The sequence below is a fragment of the Rhipicephalus sanguineus genome, chromosome 2 (genome assembly GCF_013339695.2).
Source record: "Rhipicephalus sanguineus isolate Rsan-2018 chromosome 2, BIME_Rsan_1.4, whole genome shotgun sequence".
Lineage (NCBI taxonomy): Eukaryota > Metazoa > Arthropoda > Arachnida > Ixodida > Ixodidae > Rhipicephalus > Rhipicephalus sanguineus.
The window spans coordinates 179,770,574-179,787,173 of NC_051177.1; the positions used below are offsets into that span (position 1 = coordinate 179,770,574).

Below are 16,600 nucleotides of genomic sequence, written 5' to 3' on the forward strand. Positions count from 1 at the left end.
TGGTGTCCTGTGTTTGTTGTATTACTGCAAAATGAGAAGCTCACAAATGTTAATTCACTTTTCTTTTTTTATCTTATGTTCTTTCTTTCTTATTCTGTTCTCCTTCTCCTTATATTTATGTAACTATATAACATATTTCACGTGCTTCTCCAATTGATATCTTATCTGTGCCGCCAGCCTCACGCAATACTGCTTCTGGGGCCTGTGAGGTATATGAAATAAATAAACACTTAAATAAATAAATAAATTATAACTCACTAGTACTGACGCAAGACAAACCACGATCTTGAACGTGCGACTTTTCGACATGACATCTGAATTACGAGGGAGCTGAAGCATCTCCGTTTCTACGTGTCTGGTCACATGCTATAGCCACAACCACTAGGCTAACGCGTTGTCTGCTTAAGTGGTCTTTGAAGGCCGCTAACAAGACTACACCATTACCAGCCTTGCTGCGTTCCTAAGGTAGTTTCAGTGGTATAAACTACTCCATCGTAACATGTTTAGCCGAAGTAAAGCTTCACTGCTGTGGACCTTTAAGAAGGGACCCTATACCATACAACTTGCACTCTGCTCCATAATAGCAAGTTATTGACGAGTATCTCCTTGTCAAAACATTGGCTCCAGTCCCATTCCTGATTCGACGATCTCTTGTTACGAAAAGTGTAGACTTTTGCGCTACTTGGTTTGGTACATTTAATGAGGTCCTAGCGCTAAAAAGGCAGGTACAAAGGAAGCGCATGACATGTTGTTTTCCTTTGTCCATGTCTTTTCAGCGCTATGGCCTCCCTGAATTCTCGTTATCATAGGATACATACAGGGTCTGTACGTGAAAAATGCTCCTTATTTTAACACGAAAGTGTTTTATGCCGGGGTACACCACGGCTCGACTGACGCATTTCCGTCACGGATATGACGTTCTAAAATATAAAGACTAACATATTGCAAAGAAAAAACTAGAACAACAAGTTCCGTCACCCGGAGTCGAACTTACGACCCCTCGATCCCCAGCGCGCAGCGCGAAACGACTCCGCCACAGACGGCACGTTCCCCGACATACTAACGGCGTGATACTTATATACACCATTTGCCGGTGGCTGTACTCAGACATCGCGGTACATCAGCGTGTTTTCGTTATCACTATAGCGAGGTGGCGCGAAGGGCTCGAACGGCGCGCGTCGCCTCACGCGTTGAGATGAGCGTGCGCCTCTACAGGGCTTGGTCGCTCCTGCGCGCGCGCTTATCTTGTACGTCTTGCGCTGTCACCGCAAATTTGCGCTGAAGTTACAGAGAGCACGAAGGTCACTTCGCTCACAGCAGCGGCCGCCTTTCGGAAAGGAACGCGCTGCTCACAGACAAATACGTTACAACTGTGTCAGTTCGCGCTCATCCTGCGTATACTTGTACGTTTGTCTCGTGCGTCCTCCTTTGTATTTGACCAGCGCGCTTTAACCACTTTAACTGTCGAGCTGTGCCAGTTGTTAGTCCGCGCTCATCCTGCGTGTGTTCGTTCCGTGCGTCCTTTCTGCTTGAGCAGCGCGTTGCAAGTTTCGAGCTGCTTGCCGTTCTTCACGTGACATAACAACTTGTTGCTATAGCATTCATTCCTTTGCCCTCGGGGCGAAACAATCCACAGGAAACGCTCAACTACGTCTGTGAAGACACGTTTTACTTTCGTGTTATGCCGATTCCTAACAGAGGGATCAACCATGTTTTTTTATATTGCAGGATTCCCGTAACCCGGCGTACCAGAAGGTGTTCGAGCGGATCATGCGCTATGGCGGGCAGACAGAGCTGCACCGCATCTACGGGCAGCCGATACTCGAGCAAGTGGTGCGTGGAAAGGCGGTCGTCATTGCCGACCGAGGGTCCTTCACATACAAGGTCTGTCTAACCTCTTTATCGGCGGTCAAGCATTCCTTCATAAAGTACACCATGCGAACACTGTTTTATCGAGCCGAGAATATTTATAACATTCGAAATATTGAGTGCCAGTTATCGGCTTGTCGCAAAACGTCCTCCGCGATCATTGTGACGGTGCGCAAGAACGAAACTGCTCGCTTCACAGTGAATTCCATGTTTCACAGCGCGAGGAACGAGGACAACATTGGGAGACACACACAGCGCTGTGTATGTCTTTCAATGACGTCCTCGTTCCTTTGCGCTGTGAAACATCAAATTATGCTGCAGCAACGAGCCCAACGCTCAACCTTAGTTCACAGTAAAGCTGCCCGCATAGCTGCAGCTTTCGCCCTTGTTCTGTGATAAGCGCACCAGAACCTTGAAGTTGTAGATGTTGTTGATTTATTTACCACACAAAGTACAAAAAATAATTGCGCATTGGTACGGTTGTAAAGATTATTGACCTTATGCACGTTATTGATCTTATACAGCTTACTGCTCCTTGTCAACGCTGGAAGCAGCGTTTTGACATGCTTTTTTTTTTAATTGAGGGCGGCGCTGCCATGGTGAACAGGTGAATAAAGTAAAATCCTCGTACTCGACAAAAGCCCAACATGGCAAGGTTGCGGACCAGACATCGCCGTCCTGCATGCATTTATCTTCTCTTCTGTTAGCTTCGACTAAAAAACCTATCCTTTTACCCTCTGCTCCTCCTGCTTCCTTGCAGCAACGAATTATTTCTATAGTAGTGCTGGGCAATTCCACGTCGAATGCTGAAAATTGTTTCGAGGATCGCCCTGTGTCCTACAACCGCTACAGTTCCTTTATATTAAAGCTCTGCCTCATTACAGCGAAGCGAACCGACATTCTTTCGCTCTTAATACATTTGAGTGAATAATATATATACTGCAAATCGAATTTAGGAGTCCGGTATATTGCTGCCATTCTTTAGAGTGCTGTGGCGAGTTGGAAATGCATTCAGAAAAAGGCAGCGCTTGTCAACATGGAATAGAGGAAGGCCGTATTTCCGTCTGTGTGCCCGTGAGCCTTCCTCTAGTCCGTGTTGACAAGCGCTACCCTTTTCAGAACGCTGCCATTCGCATGTTGCTCTAATACCTTTTTTTTTGCCAGATCAATCAAGTTTCTGAGAAGGCAGCCGAATTTCTGAAAATGGTATTCCGCATTTCACATTTTTTTTTTAAGTATGGGGAGAGTCCCAGCAGAAGCACGGAGGGCAGAACAACTTAGAATATTTTTTATGTCTGTGCGACTGTAACAACTGAATCATAGCACTAAGATTAAATCCACAAAATGTTGCAGTTGTAACAGTGGATGACCATCAAGGGCTAGCATTTAACGCCGTTAGCCAACACTTGCCGATAATGGCAACATTAGGCATCATTCAGACACATTTTCCCACCATTAGTTATTATTTAGTCGACATTATTTATAGGTTAGCCATCATCTAGCCAATACTAGCTAGCATTAGCCAGTGCTTCAACTTCGCGAGTAATTACGCTAGGGAGCTGGTAATGCGTTTGTAAATACGGCGTTTTAGAGCATCACCGCTCGACGTTCCCCATCCACAAATAGCGCACACAGGGAGTAGAGATACGCTATAATAAGTGCTCGCGGAGTTTGTTTGTTTTTCTTTTTTCTTTTGCTTTATTAAGGCGAAAGCCTTATGTGGCTCATGAGTAAAATATCCGACGTTCGGCTTTGTCAACACGAAAGCTACCAAAATTTACGTATAGCGCATACCCGCATTTATCGGGTGTCGCAAGCGTCTGCAATTCTCGCTCGCGCGCCCCTTCGTCCATATGTCCATGTGCTTGCCATTTGTTCATGACTAACTTCATGTACCACCCTGCTGAAATCACGATATGGTGATTGCAGTACCTGTAAATAAATAATAAATAAGTAAGTGCACCGTGGTGTCGGGAGGGAGACTTCCCGCAACTGACTTTTCGGGAACGACACCTCCGATGCTTTCCCACACGGGAAACAAAGGGCACGTGTTAATTGAATGCATCTGCGGTGGCGATGCGCGCGCCGCGAACGGATTTGGTCGCTTCGGGAGTTGCAGTTGAAGCAGCAAAGAGCGCGGTCATCGGTGTCGCGAGTCTCGCGTAGGCGGCGAGCGCGGAGTGTCCCGCGCAACGAATACAGTCAGCTACAACACCGAGCACCCTCGTCGTCTACCGCAGCTGCGAGATCATCAGCGGCACCACGTCACCTCCCCTACGAGCTGGCATGGTCCGTACGGAACCTTTAGATGCGAAGCGTCTCTTGCTCGGGGGTATGTCCCGCGGCGTGGTAGTCTGCACTCAAACTACGCATGTGTACCTCTCCTCCTTCCCTCTTTCCACCAACTGCGCGTTACTCTCTCCACTTCTCTACCAGCACCTGCTTGCGCTTCTCCTGCGTTCTCGCTTCTGCTCTCGCGGCGCATGCGCTACTCTCCTCCTCTAGTCTCCTGTCCTTCAAGTGGTAGAGCGCTGCGCGCGTTCAGTCCAGCGCTTGCTTCGGTTGACTCCTCTGAAATGCGGGCTCGACATGCCGATGGATGGAAAAGCTTTATTTCGTCAGAAAGCATTTGGGGACAATTCCGTGTTAGATGGCCATCAACCCAAGGTTCACGGCGACCTGTGTGGCCCACTCCACGACCCTTGTCTGGACGACGGGGTCTGAGCTGGTCAGCACGGCCTCCCACTGCTCTAGAGAGGGATCACGCATAATATCCGCCGGTCGCGGCACCATGCTACATCCCCACAGTATATGGTCATAAGATGCCACTGCCTGGCACCATTTGCATTGTGGCTTAATCTCCTCCGGGTATATTTTGTTCAATACGTATGCGTTGGGAAAAGATCGCGTCTGTAGTTTTCTCCAGACGCATTCCTGCGCCTTGGTCAACCGCTTGTGCGGGGGCGGATAAAGCCTCCGCTCTAGTTTATAATGATTGGTGATGTCGTGAAAGGACACCAGCCCATCTCTCGCGGACCTCCCCGGAGCGGGCGGCTCACCTGCCCGGCTGACGAAACCACGAGCATTCAGGTGAGCCGCCTCGCTCCCAGGGTTTCCAGAGTGTGCTGGTACCCAGACAATTTCTATTTCGGAATTCCCTCCTGCGCAGCGCCGCGATGAGCGTCAGCGCATGCGCGTCCTCTCCCCCTCTCTCTCTCCTCTCCTACGCTGCCTCGCTCTCGCGTGCCTGTCGACCGCGTTCCCCGCTCGCCCTGTGACAAATAACGGCCAGGCTAGAGGGAAGACACGACGCGCGTAGTGTTCCTCTTCGCGTTCCACGACGCCAGGTCGGTAGCATGCCCAACGAACGCCAACGGAACGCGATCGTGCAAGTGCTCCGGCTTCGCACCGTCGCATGGTCCCCTTTAGCGGGAGATGGTGTAATTTTTATTGCGATATTTTTGCTACCGTTTTTTATTATTATAACAGCTTTAAAATTTCACAGTACTAATGTGCGCTGCGTCGCATAGAAGCTCCGAAGCGGGAACAGCATCTTTCTCATTATTTTTCTTTCTTTTGAATTTCTGTTAGTCTCCATCGTGTGATGCTATGAACATACCGCGTTGTATTGTTTTGTACCTGTAGTTATTCATTCAGTGCATACTGTGTCGTTCTTTTTCTCACCATGCATATTTTGGTTTTCCTCTTAGTTGATTTTGATATCTCTTGCCATTTGCGCTCGTTTTAATTAAATGCTTGCCTGTCCTTTAAATCAAATGTCCGTGTTTGCTCAACGAGTCCGTCAGTCATCCTGAACATCACTACACGTGCAATCCCGCACGGGTTGACCAGCCATTACAAATTCGAAATCGACCACTTTGAGGTCTTTGAGGCGTCGCAGGCTTAGACGTGATGTGCAAGCCTGCGAGTCTGCCGCGACGCCGTTGCTAGACCGGCAGGGCCTCGCAGAAGTGTGTGACACCGGGTGACACTGAAAGTTATTTATTGTTGAATAAAACACGAAATGAAGCGTAAGAAAAAGACTGTGACCTTATTTTTAGGTCTTGCGGTCCCACGCAGCAAACTTCCCACACGGTGGATGTCCTCCCAAGCGACAGTGTGCTTCTTTCTACCGAGAATTAGGCCGGAAGCGCGCTTGTACCTATTTCTCCTGTAGGTACCCGGCAGCAGCAATTTTCGGCCTCCCCCTCGGCCAGCAAATCTCGGCCTCCCAGAAAAAGAGTGTTCCACACTCGCCGCCATGGCTGCGATCGGCGCTTACTAACACTCCTAGGTTTAAATGCACATATATACCCTATAAAGTGGACGGGGGGGATGACCGCTGCCGTAGCTCAGTGGTAGAGCATCAGACGCGTTATTCGAAGGTCGCAGGTTCGGTCCCTGCCGGCGGCAAGTTATCTTTTCGTCCACTTTACTTTCTTCACATTTATATCCCAATTATTACAAATAACATCTCCTATACTTTTCTTGGCATTATTGTCTTTTAGTTCTAATTAGTATCGTGTCTAACAAGAAATGAAGAGGTGCGAGATGCACCGCTCCATTATTTGGCAAACAAGGAAACACATCGTATGTACTCGCGCTAGAAGGAAACGCAGCAAGGGCACTATCAAGAATAAGTAAACAAAAAGCGAAAGTGCTAAGATTTCTGGTAGTGTTTTTTTTTTTTTTTATTAGCTCACGAAGAATCACAGAGTAAGGCATAGCAAATGCCTAAACTGTAACTCATCTCTTCCCTCCTCAGCAAAGCCGAACTCCCTTAGCTGGCGCAGCCATTCATACCTGGAGACATTGAGTTAATATAATGCCTGGAGATGAGAAGAAAGCGTCTTTCACTGCCACGCCGTGGTTGTGCGTTATCTCAAGGATGGAGAGCAGAGCCTTATGTAGCAATACAACTAGACTTTATGTACACATGTATACATATATAAAGACAATTACTTATTTACAATGGCGCTGTCGCCATATAACTCCGCAGAGCCGACAGTGCAGAGCGCCGCTTATGTACCCCTCTAATCTCCTCACGGCAAGTCATTACATTCCAGCACGGACCTGGCCAACTGGAACTTGGTTTTTCGCTGATGATCTTTTCTCCCTTCAACTCTTAATTTCTTCAACAAACAAAAAACGGCGCGAGTGAGAAGAGAAGAATCACCAACAAACGTGTTTTTAGAAGCATGTGCTCATAAAGCACACAACAACGTCGCAGTCCACAGTGCAGTTTCTCTCTGCGCACTGACAACGGGACAAGAGCAAACCGCCGGCATATTCACATGCCCCTCGCCAAAGAGCAAGCCCATCAAAGCAACCAACGTCGGTGCACCCCTTCCGTCCACCTGTGGACAGCTGCCATAGGTCGGCAAAAAAATTGGGGCTCACTCAGACTCACTCAAGAAATATATTTTGCTCTGAGGGCTGACTCAGACTCAGACTCACCAAAATTTTGCTGAACCGGACTCACTCGGACTCAGACTAACTAAATTGTTTCTCAACCGGACCCACACGGACTCAAACTCACTAGCACATATCTCAGCCGAACTCACTCAAAGTCAGACTCACGGCTTGACCTGAGTCTGAGTGAGCCTGAGTGAGTCGACTCATGAGTCCGTTAGGGTAAAATCTGCTGTTTCGATCACGGTGGCAATGCTTTTTAACGGCAATATATCACAATCTGTGCTCTACGATGCTCCATTTGATCTTGTGCCGTCTTATACAAGTTATCAGTGGTTTCAGTCCAGTAAGGGCATTTTTATGAAATACGCGACTCACACGAGATATTTATATCATGAACTTCCCGCGGAAGATTTGCGCGGGAAGCCATGGCACCCCCCACCCCTAACTCACGCCTCTGATCAATGCACATTGAGATGGCGTATGACTGCTAGTGCGTTTAGACATATCTGAGTAGATGTGACTATAAGCTTAAGCCTATATAAGCCTGGTAGTAATGCTGAACATGAGAAGATAGGACCATAGGTCGGCAGTAACAGGTGGAGCTCACTCAGACTCACTCAAGAAATATATTTTGCGCATTAGGGCTCACTCGGACTCGGACTCAATAATATGTTCCTCAACCAGACTCACTCGGACTCAGACTCACTAAAATTTTCCTCAGCCCGACTTACTCGGGCTCAAGCTCACCAAAATATTACTCACCCGGACTCACTCTGATTCAGACTCACGGCCCGATCTGAGTCTGAGTGAGTCCGAGTGAGTCGACTCATGAGTGAGTTTGCCGACCTATGACAGCTGCACGCACTGTCGTCTGACGATAAAGAGCTGCTCATTGCTGGTACATATCTCGGTCGCTCCTTCTATAAAGCACCTCAGACGACGATGCGCGGCTGTCAAAAAGCCCCCACCATTCTAAAGGTTGGCCTCATGATCGACATGTCGCTGACCGGACGCACTTTTAAGAGAGGCCGTTGTTGAAATCGACCCTTGCACGCTGTATACTTATATTTTCGGAAAAATCACATTTCTTTTGATTCCGTCGTTTACTGCTCTGCCGAGTGCCAAAACCGAATCGTATTCTTATGTGGGAAGTTGCGTAACGAACGATCTGTGGCCGCCAGCCCCGTACAACTGCGCAGAGCGCAGGACGCTACGTTTGTAGACCTACTGCGCCCGCTACGGAAGGTTAGCAAAACACCCACATTATAAGAGCGGAAAAACGCCTACGTCGGGCCTCTTTACTGGTAACTGTAGAAGCTCCATTCAAAACACACTGAATCATTCCCCAGTTCCGGCGGCGTTTTCTCTACTTCCTTTTCAAATAAGATTATTTTAGTCCATAAATATCTTCACGAGCACCAGTCAAATTTAATTTTTTATTTTTCATTCATATTTGGCTGTTGCCTCGGGTCTCTCTCTCAGTAGATCGCTTAATTACTCAACTCCTTGAGACTCTCGTTGCCCGATGCCAATTTTGCAAAAAAAAAAGTGTTGTGCAGTTAGCGAGAAATCACACGAGGTAGCGGGTGACATTCACATTGTTCTTGGTTTAACGGTTGTTAGAAGGTTTCATGATGGAAGCTGTTTCGCATGATTTTTTTTTCTTACCCTTATCACGGGTATACGGCTCCGAGGATCTGCCAGCGCCGTAGCGAGCCGTCACTCGAAGAAACAATGCAGTTAACGGAAAAGCTAACCGCAACCGGAGTTTACTCAGGCTACAACTCGTCGCATGAGCATACGGACTGTAGTTGATTACGAACTGAATCCCGTTCTTGGTCCGTGGTTCAATCTAAGCAACGAAGGTTGACTAACAAAGCAACAGCGATGCGCGTGGCCATTCCAGCAGACGGTGACAACCGAACGCATGTCGGGCCAATCGCGCGGGCACCAAATCGGTAAGACTGGCTTTCACATCCCAGAAGATGTCGAGAGCTACCAACATAATGATAGGTGTTGGGGTTTTACGTCTCAAAACCAGGATATGATTATGAGAGACGCCGTAGTAGACGGCTCCAGAAATTTCGGCCACTTGGGGTTCTTTAACGTGCACCAAAAATCTATAAGTACGCGGACCTCAAGCATTTCGCCTCCATCGAAATGCGGCCGCCGCGACCGGGATTCGATCCCGCGAACTTCCGGCCAGCAGCCGAACACCATAACCACTAGTCTACCGCGGGGGGTAAGTACCGCCATTCAAGAGGAGTGAAAAAGATAGCGGGACAAACTATAGCCTGCGGAAAGTTCTGCCAAGTATTTTTAACAGTGAAGCTGCTCAGCAAATCGTTCCTTGTCCGACGAATCATATTGCTACATGTAGGCTGCCGGAGTGCATATTGTCGACGCGCGTGTGCGCACGACGAAGAGGACGAAGGTCGCTTGCTGCGCGCATCGCTAGATCTCCCAATAATCCAGTTCTTCCAGCAGGCCCACGAAGCGGCCGCCAGGTATTCTCTGTCGGTCCCTACGTGGGAGACGCCCGCTACGCGCTGAGCGCGTCCTGCAAGACGTAAATAAAGTTTTTCCAATCCAATTCCAGTGGTAGAATATTACACCGCAATTAGATATAGAAAAACTGGCACTTCACACTGATAGGATGGAAACAATAACAACGTGGGTGGAATACAAACATCTAAACTTCCCATGGAAGTCTCATTGGAGCCAATCTAGACAATCTGAAGTTACGATCACCAGATTTCGATGCCGTGTCCCCCCATTAAACCTATACTTACACAGAGCTGGTCTGATGATATCACCCCTATGTCAATTCTGCGGAGAATTAGAAAACATTGCACATTTCTTTTTGTCATGCCGCAGATACTCAATTATTAGATTAAAATGTACACTAAACGTGTACCTTTTTAATCTTGTCTTTAAAAACGCTCTTTATAAAATGCGGTTAAATATATCTAATCTCATCAAAATTGTTTTGATCAGGTTAATACGGCTGTCTGGAATACGAGCTCAATACCATAAGTTTTGAAGTCTTAATTTGATGTCTTATTTATTATTGCCATTTCTACTCTTAATTTTTTTTCTTTTTTTTTTACCATTTTACATTCTTCGAATAAGATTTTAAGCTTCAACTGCTTCAACTACGTATTCTTGGCCCATCCCCCAGAGTGGGTACGTGCCATAGAACAGAAGGCAAAACAAACAAACAAACAAACAAGCTAGAGCTCGGAGCCGGACTGGTCAGCGCTGCAGCTGCTCTTGAAAATATATCTTCTAGACAGCCTACCGTGCTAACGACTCGTCACTCTCGTATCATATTTGGTGGAGGTGGAACGTTCCCCGTCCTCACCACGCAGCTCCGCAGTGGACGCATCATCCAGCTTCCCGCCATGGCTTCCAATGACAACCCGTCCCCATCTCCATCTGCGGCTCCTACGACAACCTTCGTCGCGGTTCCCACCCCCCGTGATCCCGGGACATCCTCTGCGCAACCTGGCCTCGACGTCGACTACTGGCTTCGCCTGTATGAACGGGTCAGTCAAACTCATCGGTGGGACCCTACCATGATGCTCGCTAATGTTCTCTTCTACTTGGACGGAACCCCGCGTGTCTGGTACGAAACCCATGAGACCGAGCTCACCAGCTGGGACACGTTCAAGGACAAGCTACTTGACATCTTTGGGGACCCGACCGGTCGCCACGCGGCTGCACGACAAGAGCTCGCTACCCGTGTCCAGTCGCCCACTCAATCGTATGTCTCCTACATACAGGAAGTGCGCGCTCTTTGCCGGAAAGTGGACGAGGCAATGTCCGAAGGGGACAAAGTGGGTCACGTTTTGAAGGGAATCGCGGACGACGCTTGTAATTTGCTGGTCTACACCAACGTCTCGACCATCGACCGCATCATTCAAGAATGCCGCCGTTTCGAAACGGCAAAAAGCCGTCGTGCGTGCCCTCCATTTTCTCGGTTGCCAAACACGGCTGTCGCGTCCACCTGCTCCGATTCCGCCGCCACACCGCCCTTTGAGAAGAGTGTCACGCGTATCGTTCGCCGGGAACTTGAAGCGGCAAGTCCAGCGCCGTTTCAGCCCTCTGCATTCGACCATGCCACTATACAAAGCACCCCTGCGGTCTCCGTGATTCAGGCGGTCGTTCGACAAGAATTCGCCAACCTCGGGTTCCCCGTCGCCTGCCCCGTCTCTCGCCCCTCCTTCAGACCAATGCCCATGAATGCATCTCGAAGTGACCCATCCGTTCCTCCACGTTCTCGCAACCCAACCGAATGGCGAACGCCCGACGACAAACCAATCTGCTTCCGGTGCCACCGCGTTGGTCATGTCTCCCGCTACTGCCGCGCCACTTGGACGCCGCCATATAGGAACCAATTTTTCTCGCCTTCTCGCCCATATGAAGATCTTCGCCGGTATTCGCCCAGCCATACGGACCCTGCTTTTGACACACCTAACAGTCGCCCTCCTGCTCGTTCGCCGTCCCCTCAACGCCGTCGTTCCCCGTCGCCCCAACCACGCCGCCATCCCTCGCCGCCCAACGTTGCCTCGTACCCGACGGAAAACTAGATCGTGCAGCTCCTTGAGGTAGTGCTGCATCATCTCCGTCTGACCCAAATCCTCCGTTGACGCTTCCTACGAACAAGAACCTCATCGATGTGCATGTGGACGGTATTTTTTGACGGCACTAGTCGATACTGGAGCTCACGTGTCCATAGTCAGTGCTCGTCTTTGTCGCCGACTGAAAAAAGTACTCACGCCTGCTACTACAAAAGCTGTACGCGTCGCCGATGGCGGAACTGTTCCTGTCACTGGAATGTGTACAGCTCGCATACGCATCGCCGACCGCTACGTTCCTGTCCTATTCACGGTGCTCCATAATTGTCCTCATGACCTCATCTTAGGGATGGACTTCCTGTCGACCCATTCTGCCCTGATAGACTGTTCCGCTGGTACTCTTTGCTTGGACCTTCCTCTTCAGCCGGATATTCACCCCGAACTTCAACACTGCCTCTGTACTACGGACTTCATCCGCCTACCGCCTAAAGCCCTCACATTCGCCGAATTCGCAACGACTTCATCCGTGTTGGATGGGGACTACGTCGTCACACCGATTCTTGATGTCCTTCTGGCGCGTGACATCACTGTGCCTCACTGCGTCATAACTATAGCCGCTAACCGGATACATCTCCCCGTTATAAATTTTGGCTTCACGAAGCAAGTCCTCCCTCAAGGCATCTTAGTCACCACATTGCGGTCCTTAGCCGATGACCACGTCACCACTTTTGCAGCAGACGTATGCTCCAATCGTCCTTGTCGCCCACCCGATACCACATGCCTCGACATGGCATTACGCCCCATGATCGCCCCAGACCTCCCCCCAGCACAATCAGCCGCCCTGATGCGCCTTTTGGCTTCCTACCGCGACATCTTCGACCTTGACAATCGACCACTCGGCCAAACTTCTCTTGTGCAGCACCGTATCAACACAGGCGACGCTGTTCCCATTCACCGTTGACCGTATCGGGTGTCCGTCGGAGCGCAAGATTATTCAAGACGAAGCGAACAAGATGTTAGCTAAAGACATCATTGAGCCCTCATCAAGCCCTTGGGCGTCACCCGTCGTCCTGGTTAAAAAGAAAGACAACACGTGGCGTTTCTGCATCGATTACCGGCATCTAAATCCAATTACGAAAAAGGACGTGTATCCTTTGCCCCGCATTGACGACGCTCTCGATTGTCTCCATGGCGCACGCTACTTTTCATCCATAGACCTTCGCTCCGGTTATTGGCAGATTGCCGTGGACGATAAAGACCAAGAAAAGACCGCCTTCGTCACTCCCGATGGCCTGTACCAATTCAAGGTTATGCCCTTCAGTCTATGAAACGCCCCAGCCACTTTCGAGCGTATGATGGACTCTCTCCTACAAGGGTTCAAATGGTCAGCATGCCTGTGTTACCTAGACGACGTCCTCGTATTTTAACCTACATTTGAGACCCACCTTGAACGCCTGTCGGCTATTCTCGACGTCTTCCGCAATGCTGGCCTCCAGTTGAACTCGTCGAAGTGTCACTTCGGCCGCCGACAGATTACAGTGTTAGGCCATCTCGTTGACGCTTCTGGGGTGCGGCCGGACCCTGAGAAAATTCGAGCCGTCACCGGTTTCCCAGTACCCCAATCCGCCAAAGATGTCCGGAGTTTTGTGGGACTCTGTTCGTACTTTAGGCGGTTCGTGAAAGACCTTGCAGCAATCGCTCGACCGCTTACTGATCTTCTAAAGAAAGACGTCCGATTTTTGTGGGGTTCCACTCAAGCTGCCGCACCTCATCACAATTTTGACGACGCCACCTATATTGGCCAACTTTGACCCATCCGCCCCGACTGAGGTCCGAACTGATGCCAGTGGTCACGGGATCGGAGCCGTCCTTGCCCAACGCCAACAGGGACACGACCGCGTAATCGCCTACGCTAGCCGCCTTCTTACACCTGCAGAGCGCAACTATTCCATCACAGAGCGAGAATGCCTTGCTCTTGTCTGGGCGGCCTCCAAGTTCCGTCCATATTTATATGACACTCACTTCTCCGTAGTCACTGACCACCACGCGCTCTGCATTAAGGGATCCTACAGGTCGACTCCTTTCATCATTAAGGGATCCTTTCATCATTAAGTCGACCTGTAGGATCCTTTCATCATTAAGGGATCCTACAGGTCGACTTGGTCGCTGGGCTCTGCGTCTGCAGGAGTACACTTTGCAGTGATGTACAAGTCTGGACGCCTGCATCAGGACGCCGACTGCCTTTCTCGCTATCCGGTTGGCGAGTCGCGTACCGTCCCTAACACCGTCGCTTGCGTGTGCTCTGTTTCCCAACTGACCCACAGAGCCGACGAGCAATGCCGTGATGCATCCTTACGGGCTATCGTCGAGCGCCTCGAATCCTCACCTTCGGACCGATCTCATCACTCGTTCGTACTCCAGAATGGTACACTATACCGCCACAACTTTCATCCAGATGGACCATCCCTGCTGCTTGTTGTACCCAAACACCTCCGTTCGACTGTACTCCACGAACTTCACGACGTTCCCACTGCCAGTCACCTTGGTGTGTCCCGCACATGCGACCGAATCCGCCGTCGCTTCTATTGGCCAGGTCTCGCGCGCTGCGTCAGAAGATACGTTGCGGCGTGTGAGAAATGTCAGCGCCGCAAAACACCGTCGACGCTTCCGGCTGGGTGCCTTCAACCACTCGACATTTCGTCCGAACCCTTCTTTCGCGTCGGCTTGGACCTACTCGGCCCTTTTCCCCTGTCTTCTGCTGGCAACAGGTGGATAGCTGTGGCCACAGACTACGCCACACGCTACGCCATCACACGAGCTCTTCCAACAAGCTGCGCCACAGATGTCGCCGATTTCCTTCTCCGCGACGTGATCTCGCAACATGGAGCTCCACGCCAGCTGCTCACGGACCGTGGCCGCACATTTCTATCGAGAGTCATAGCGGACATCCTGCGTTCATGTGAAACGCGGCACAAGCTCACTACGTCGTACCATCCGCAAACAAATGGCCTCACGGAGCGTCTGAACTGCACCCTAACCGACATGCTTTCAAAGTATGTTTCCTCAGACCACTCCGACTGGGACCTTGCTCTACCGTACGTGACATTTGCCTATAATTCTTCGCGCCATGACACGGCTGGTTACTCCCCATTCTTCCTGTTGTTCGGCCGCGAACCCACATTGCCCCTCGATACAGTCATTCCGTTGCCAGCAGCTCCGCCCACTGAATATGCCCTGGACGCCATCAGCCGGGCCGCCCATGCACGTGAAGCCGCTCGTACTCGCCTTCTGACCTCCCAAGAGAACCAACGCCGTCGGTATGATCAACGACACCGCGACGTGCACTTTTCACCCGGTTTTTTAGTTCTGCTGTGGTCTCCGACCCGGCACGTTGGCCTGTCCGACAAACTGCTCTCTCGGTACACAAGGCCATACCGAGTGCATCGTGCGGTGACTCCCGTCACTTATGAAATCGCTCCTGCTGCCTCGTCGTCTTCATCCACCCCGCAGGCCCGCAACATCGTACATGTCGCACGCCTGAAGCAGTACCACTCGCCCGATGACGTTGACGTCTAGATGCGCCGAGACGGCGCCTTTGCCGCCGGGGGTTATGCTACATGTAGGCTGCCGGAGTGCATATTGTCGACGCGCGTGTGCGCCCGACGAAGAGGACGAAGGTCGCTTGCTGCTCGAGCTCGGAGCCGGACTGGTCAGCGCTGCAGCTGCTCTTGAAAATATATCTTCTAGACAGCCTACCGTGCAAACGACTCGTCACTCTGGTAACAATATCATCATCATAAACGGGTATGTGCTGCAGAAATTGGGTAAATCCCACTGCTCACCACTGGTCCACTAAAACTGAAGGAGGCAACAGTTAGCCCAACAACAAATAGCTGCGAAGCGATGGCGACGAGCCGAAGACCTCGAGTACGTACAGCGAGAGAACACTAGGGAACGGGAAAGGCGACGGCGGCTGCGAGAAAACCCCGAAGCGATGGAAGGCCCTAGGCCAGCGACGACGTACCCGTAGATTTATGAGAGGTGCGAACGCTTGGTTTCAGCGCGAGTTTCTGTCTCAGGAGTTTGGACATTTGTGTCATGTTTGTGACTGTCTGTGGTTTAGCTCGAAACTCTCTGCGCTGAGAATCAACGTAGAATCAGCCTGGCATTACCTATCTAAAGCCCAGCAACGAACTAGACGTAACCTAGGAACAACCCTCATCACCTAACTATGGCCTAGAAACAACCTAGAAGCAACAAGATTTGTCTTTAGAATTGTCCAGTTTCGCTGTTTCAAGCCTTGCGCGGCTTCGCGAATTTTGTCAATAGGAACGAACAAAAAGGATCTTCCATAGACGAAATTTCACAATCGGAAATCGTCTAAAGCAGCATCGTCGCGTTTACACAGCTGAAAATTAAGAAGAAAAAGAAGCACTGAGCTAATTAGAAAAGCTTGGACTACAAAAAAAAACAGATATTCCTAGCACATATATTTCACATCGGATGAAAACGAAATTCTTCAATGAAGCAAGCACGTCCAAATAGAAATCAACTGAAAATGGCTCAGAGGAAAAAATAAATGCAGTGCTTCATTATTGTGTGACATAGTAGCACCATCTTTACCCCATGCGCTAGTTACACAGACTAGTGCGAAGAATACACACCAAGAAAGCAGCACACGTAAAGTCGAACCGAGAACGAAATATTCTGCATTGCGCACACCAGATGTCCGCATG

The 16,600-nt window shown here is 50.0% G+C and overlaps 1 protein-coding gene across 1 annotated transcript in view; it reads left to right on the forward strand.

The window, feature by feature from the left end:
* Positions 1–16,600, forward strand: part of LOC119381402 (uncharacterized) — a 130,227-nt gene that overhangs the window by 58,623 nt on the left and 55,004 nt on the right. Inside the window, exon 9 of the mRNA XM_049412988.1 lies at positions 1,729–1,884. Within this exon, the coding sequence (XP_049268945.1) occupies positions 1,729–1,884 (156 nt within the window). The remainder of the gene's footprint in view (positions 1–1,728; positions 1,885–16,600) is intronic.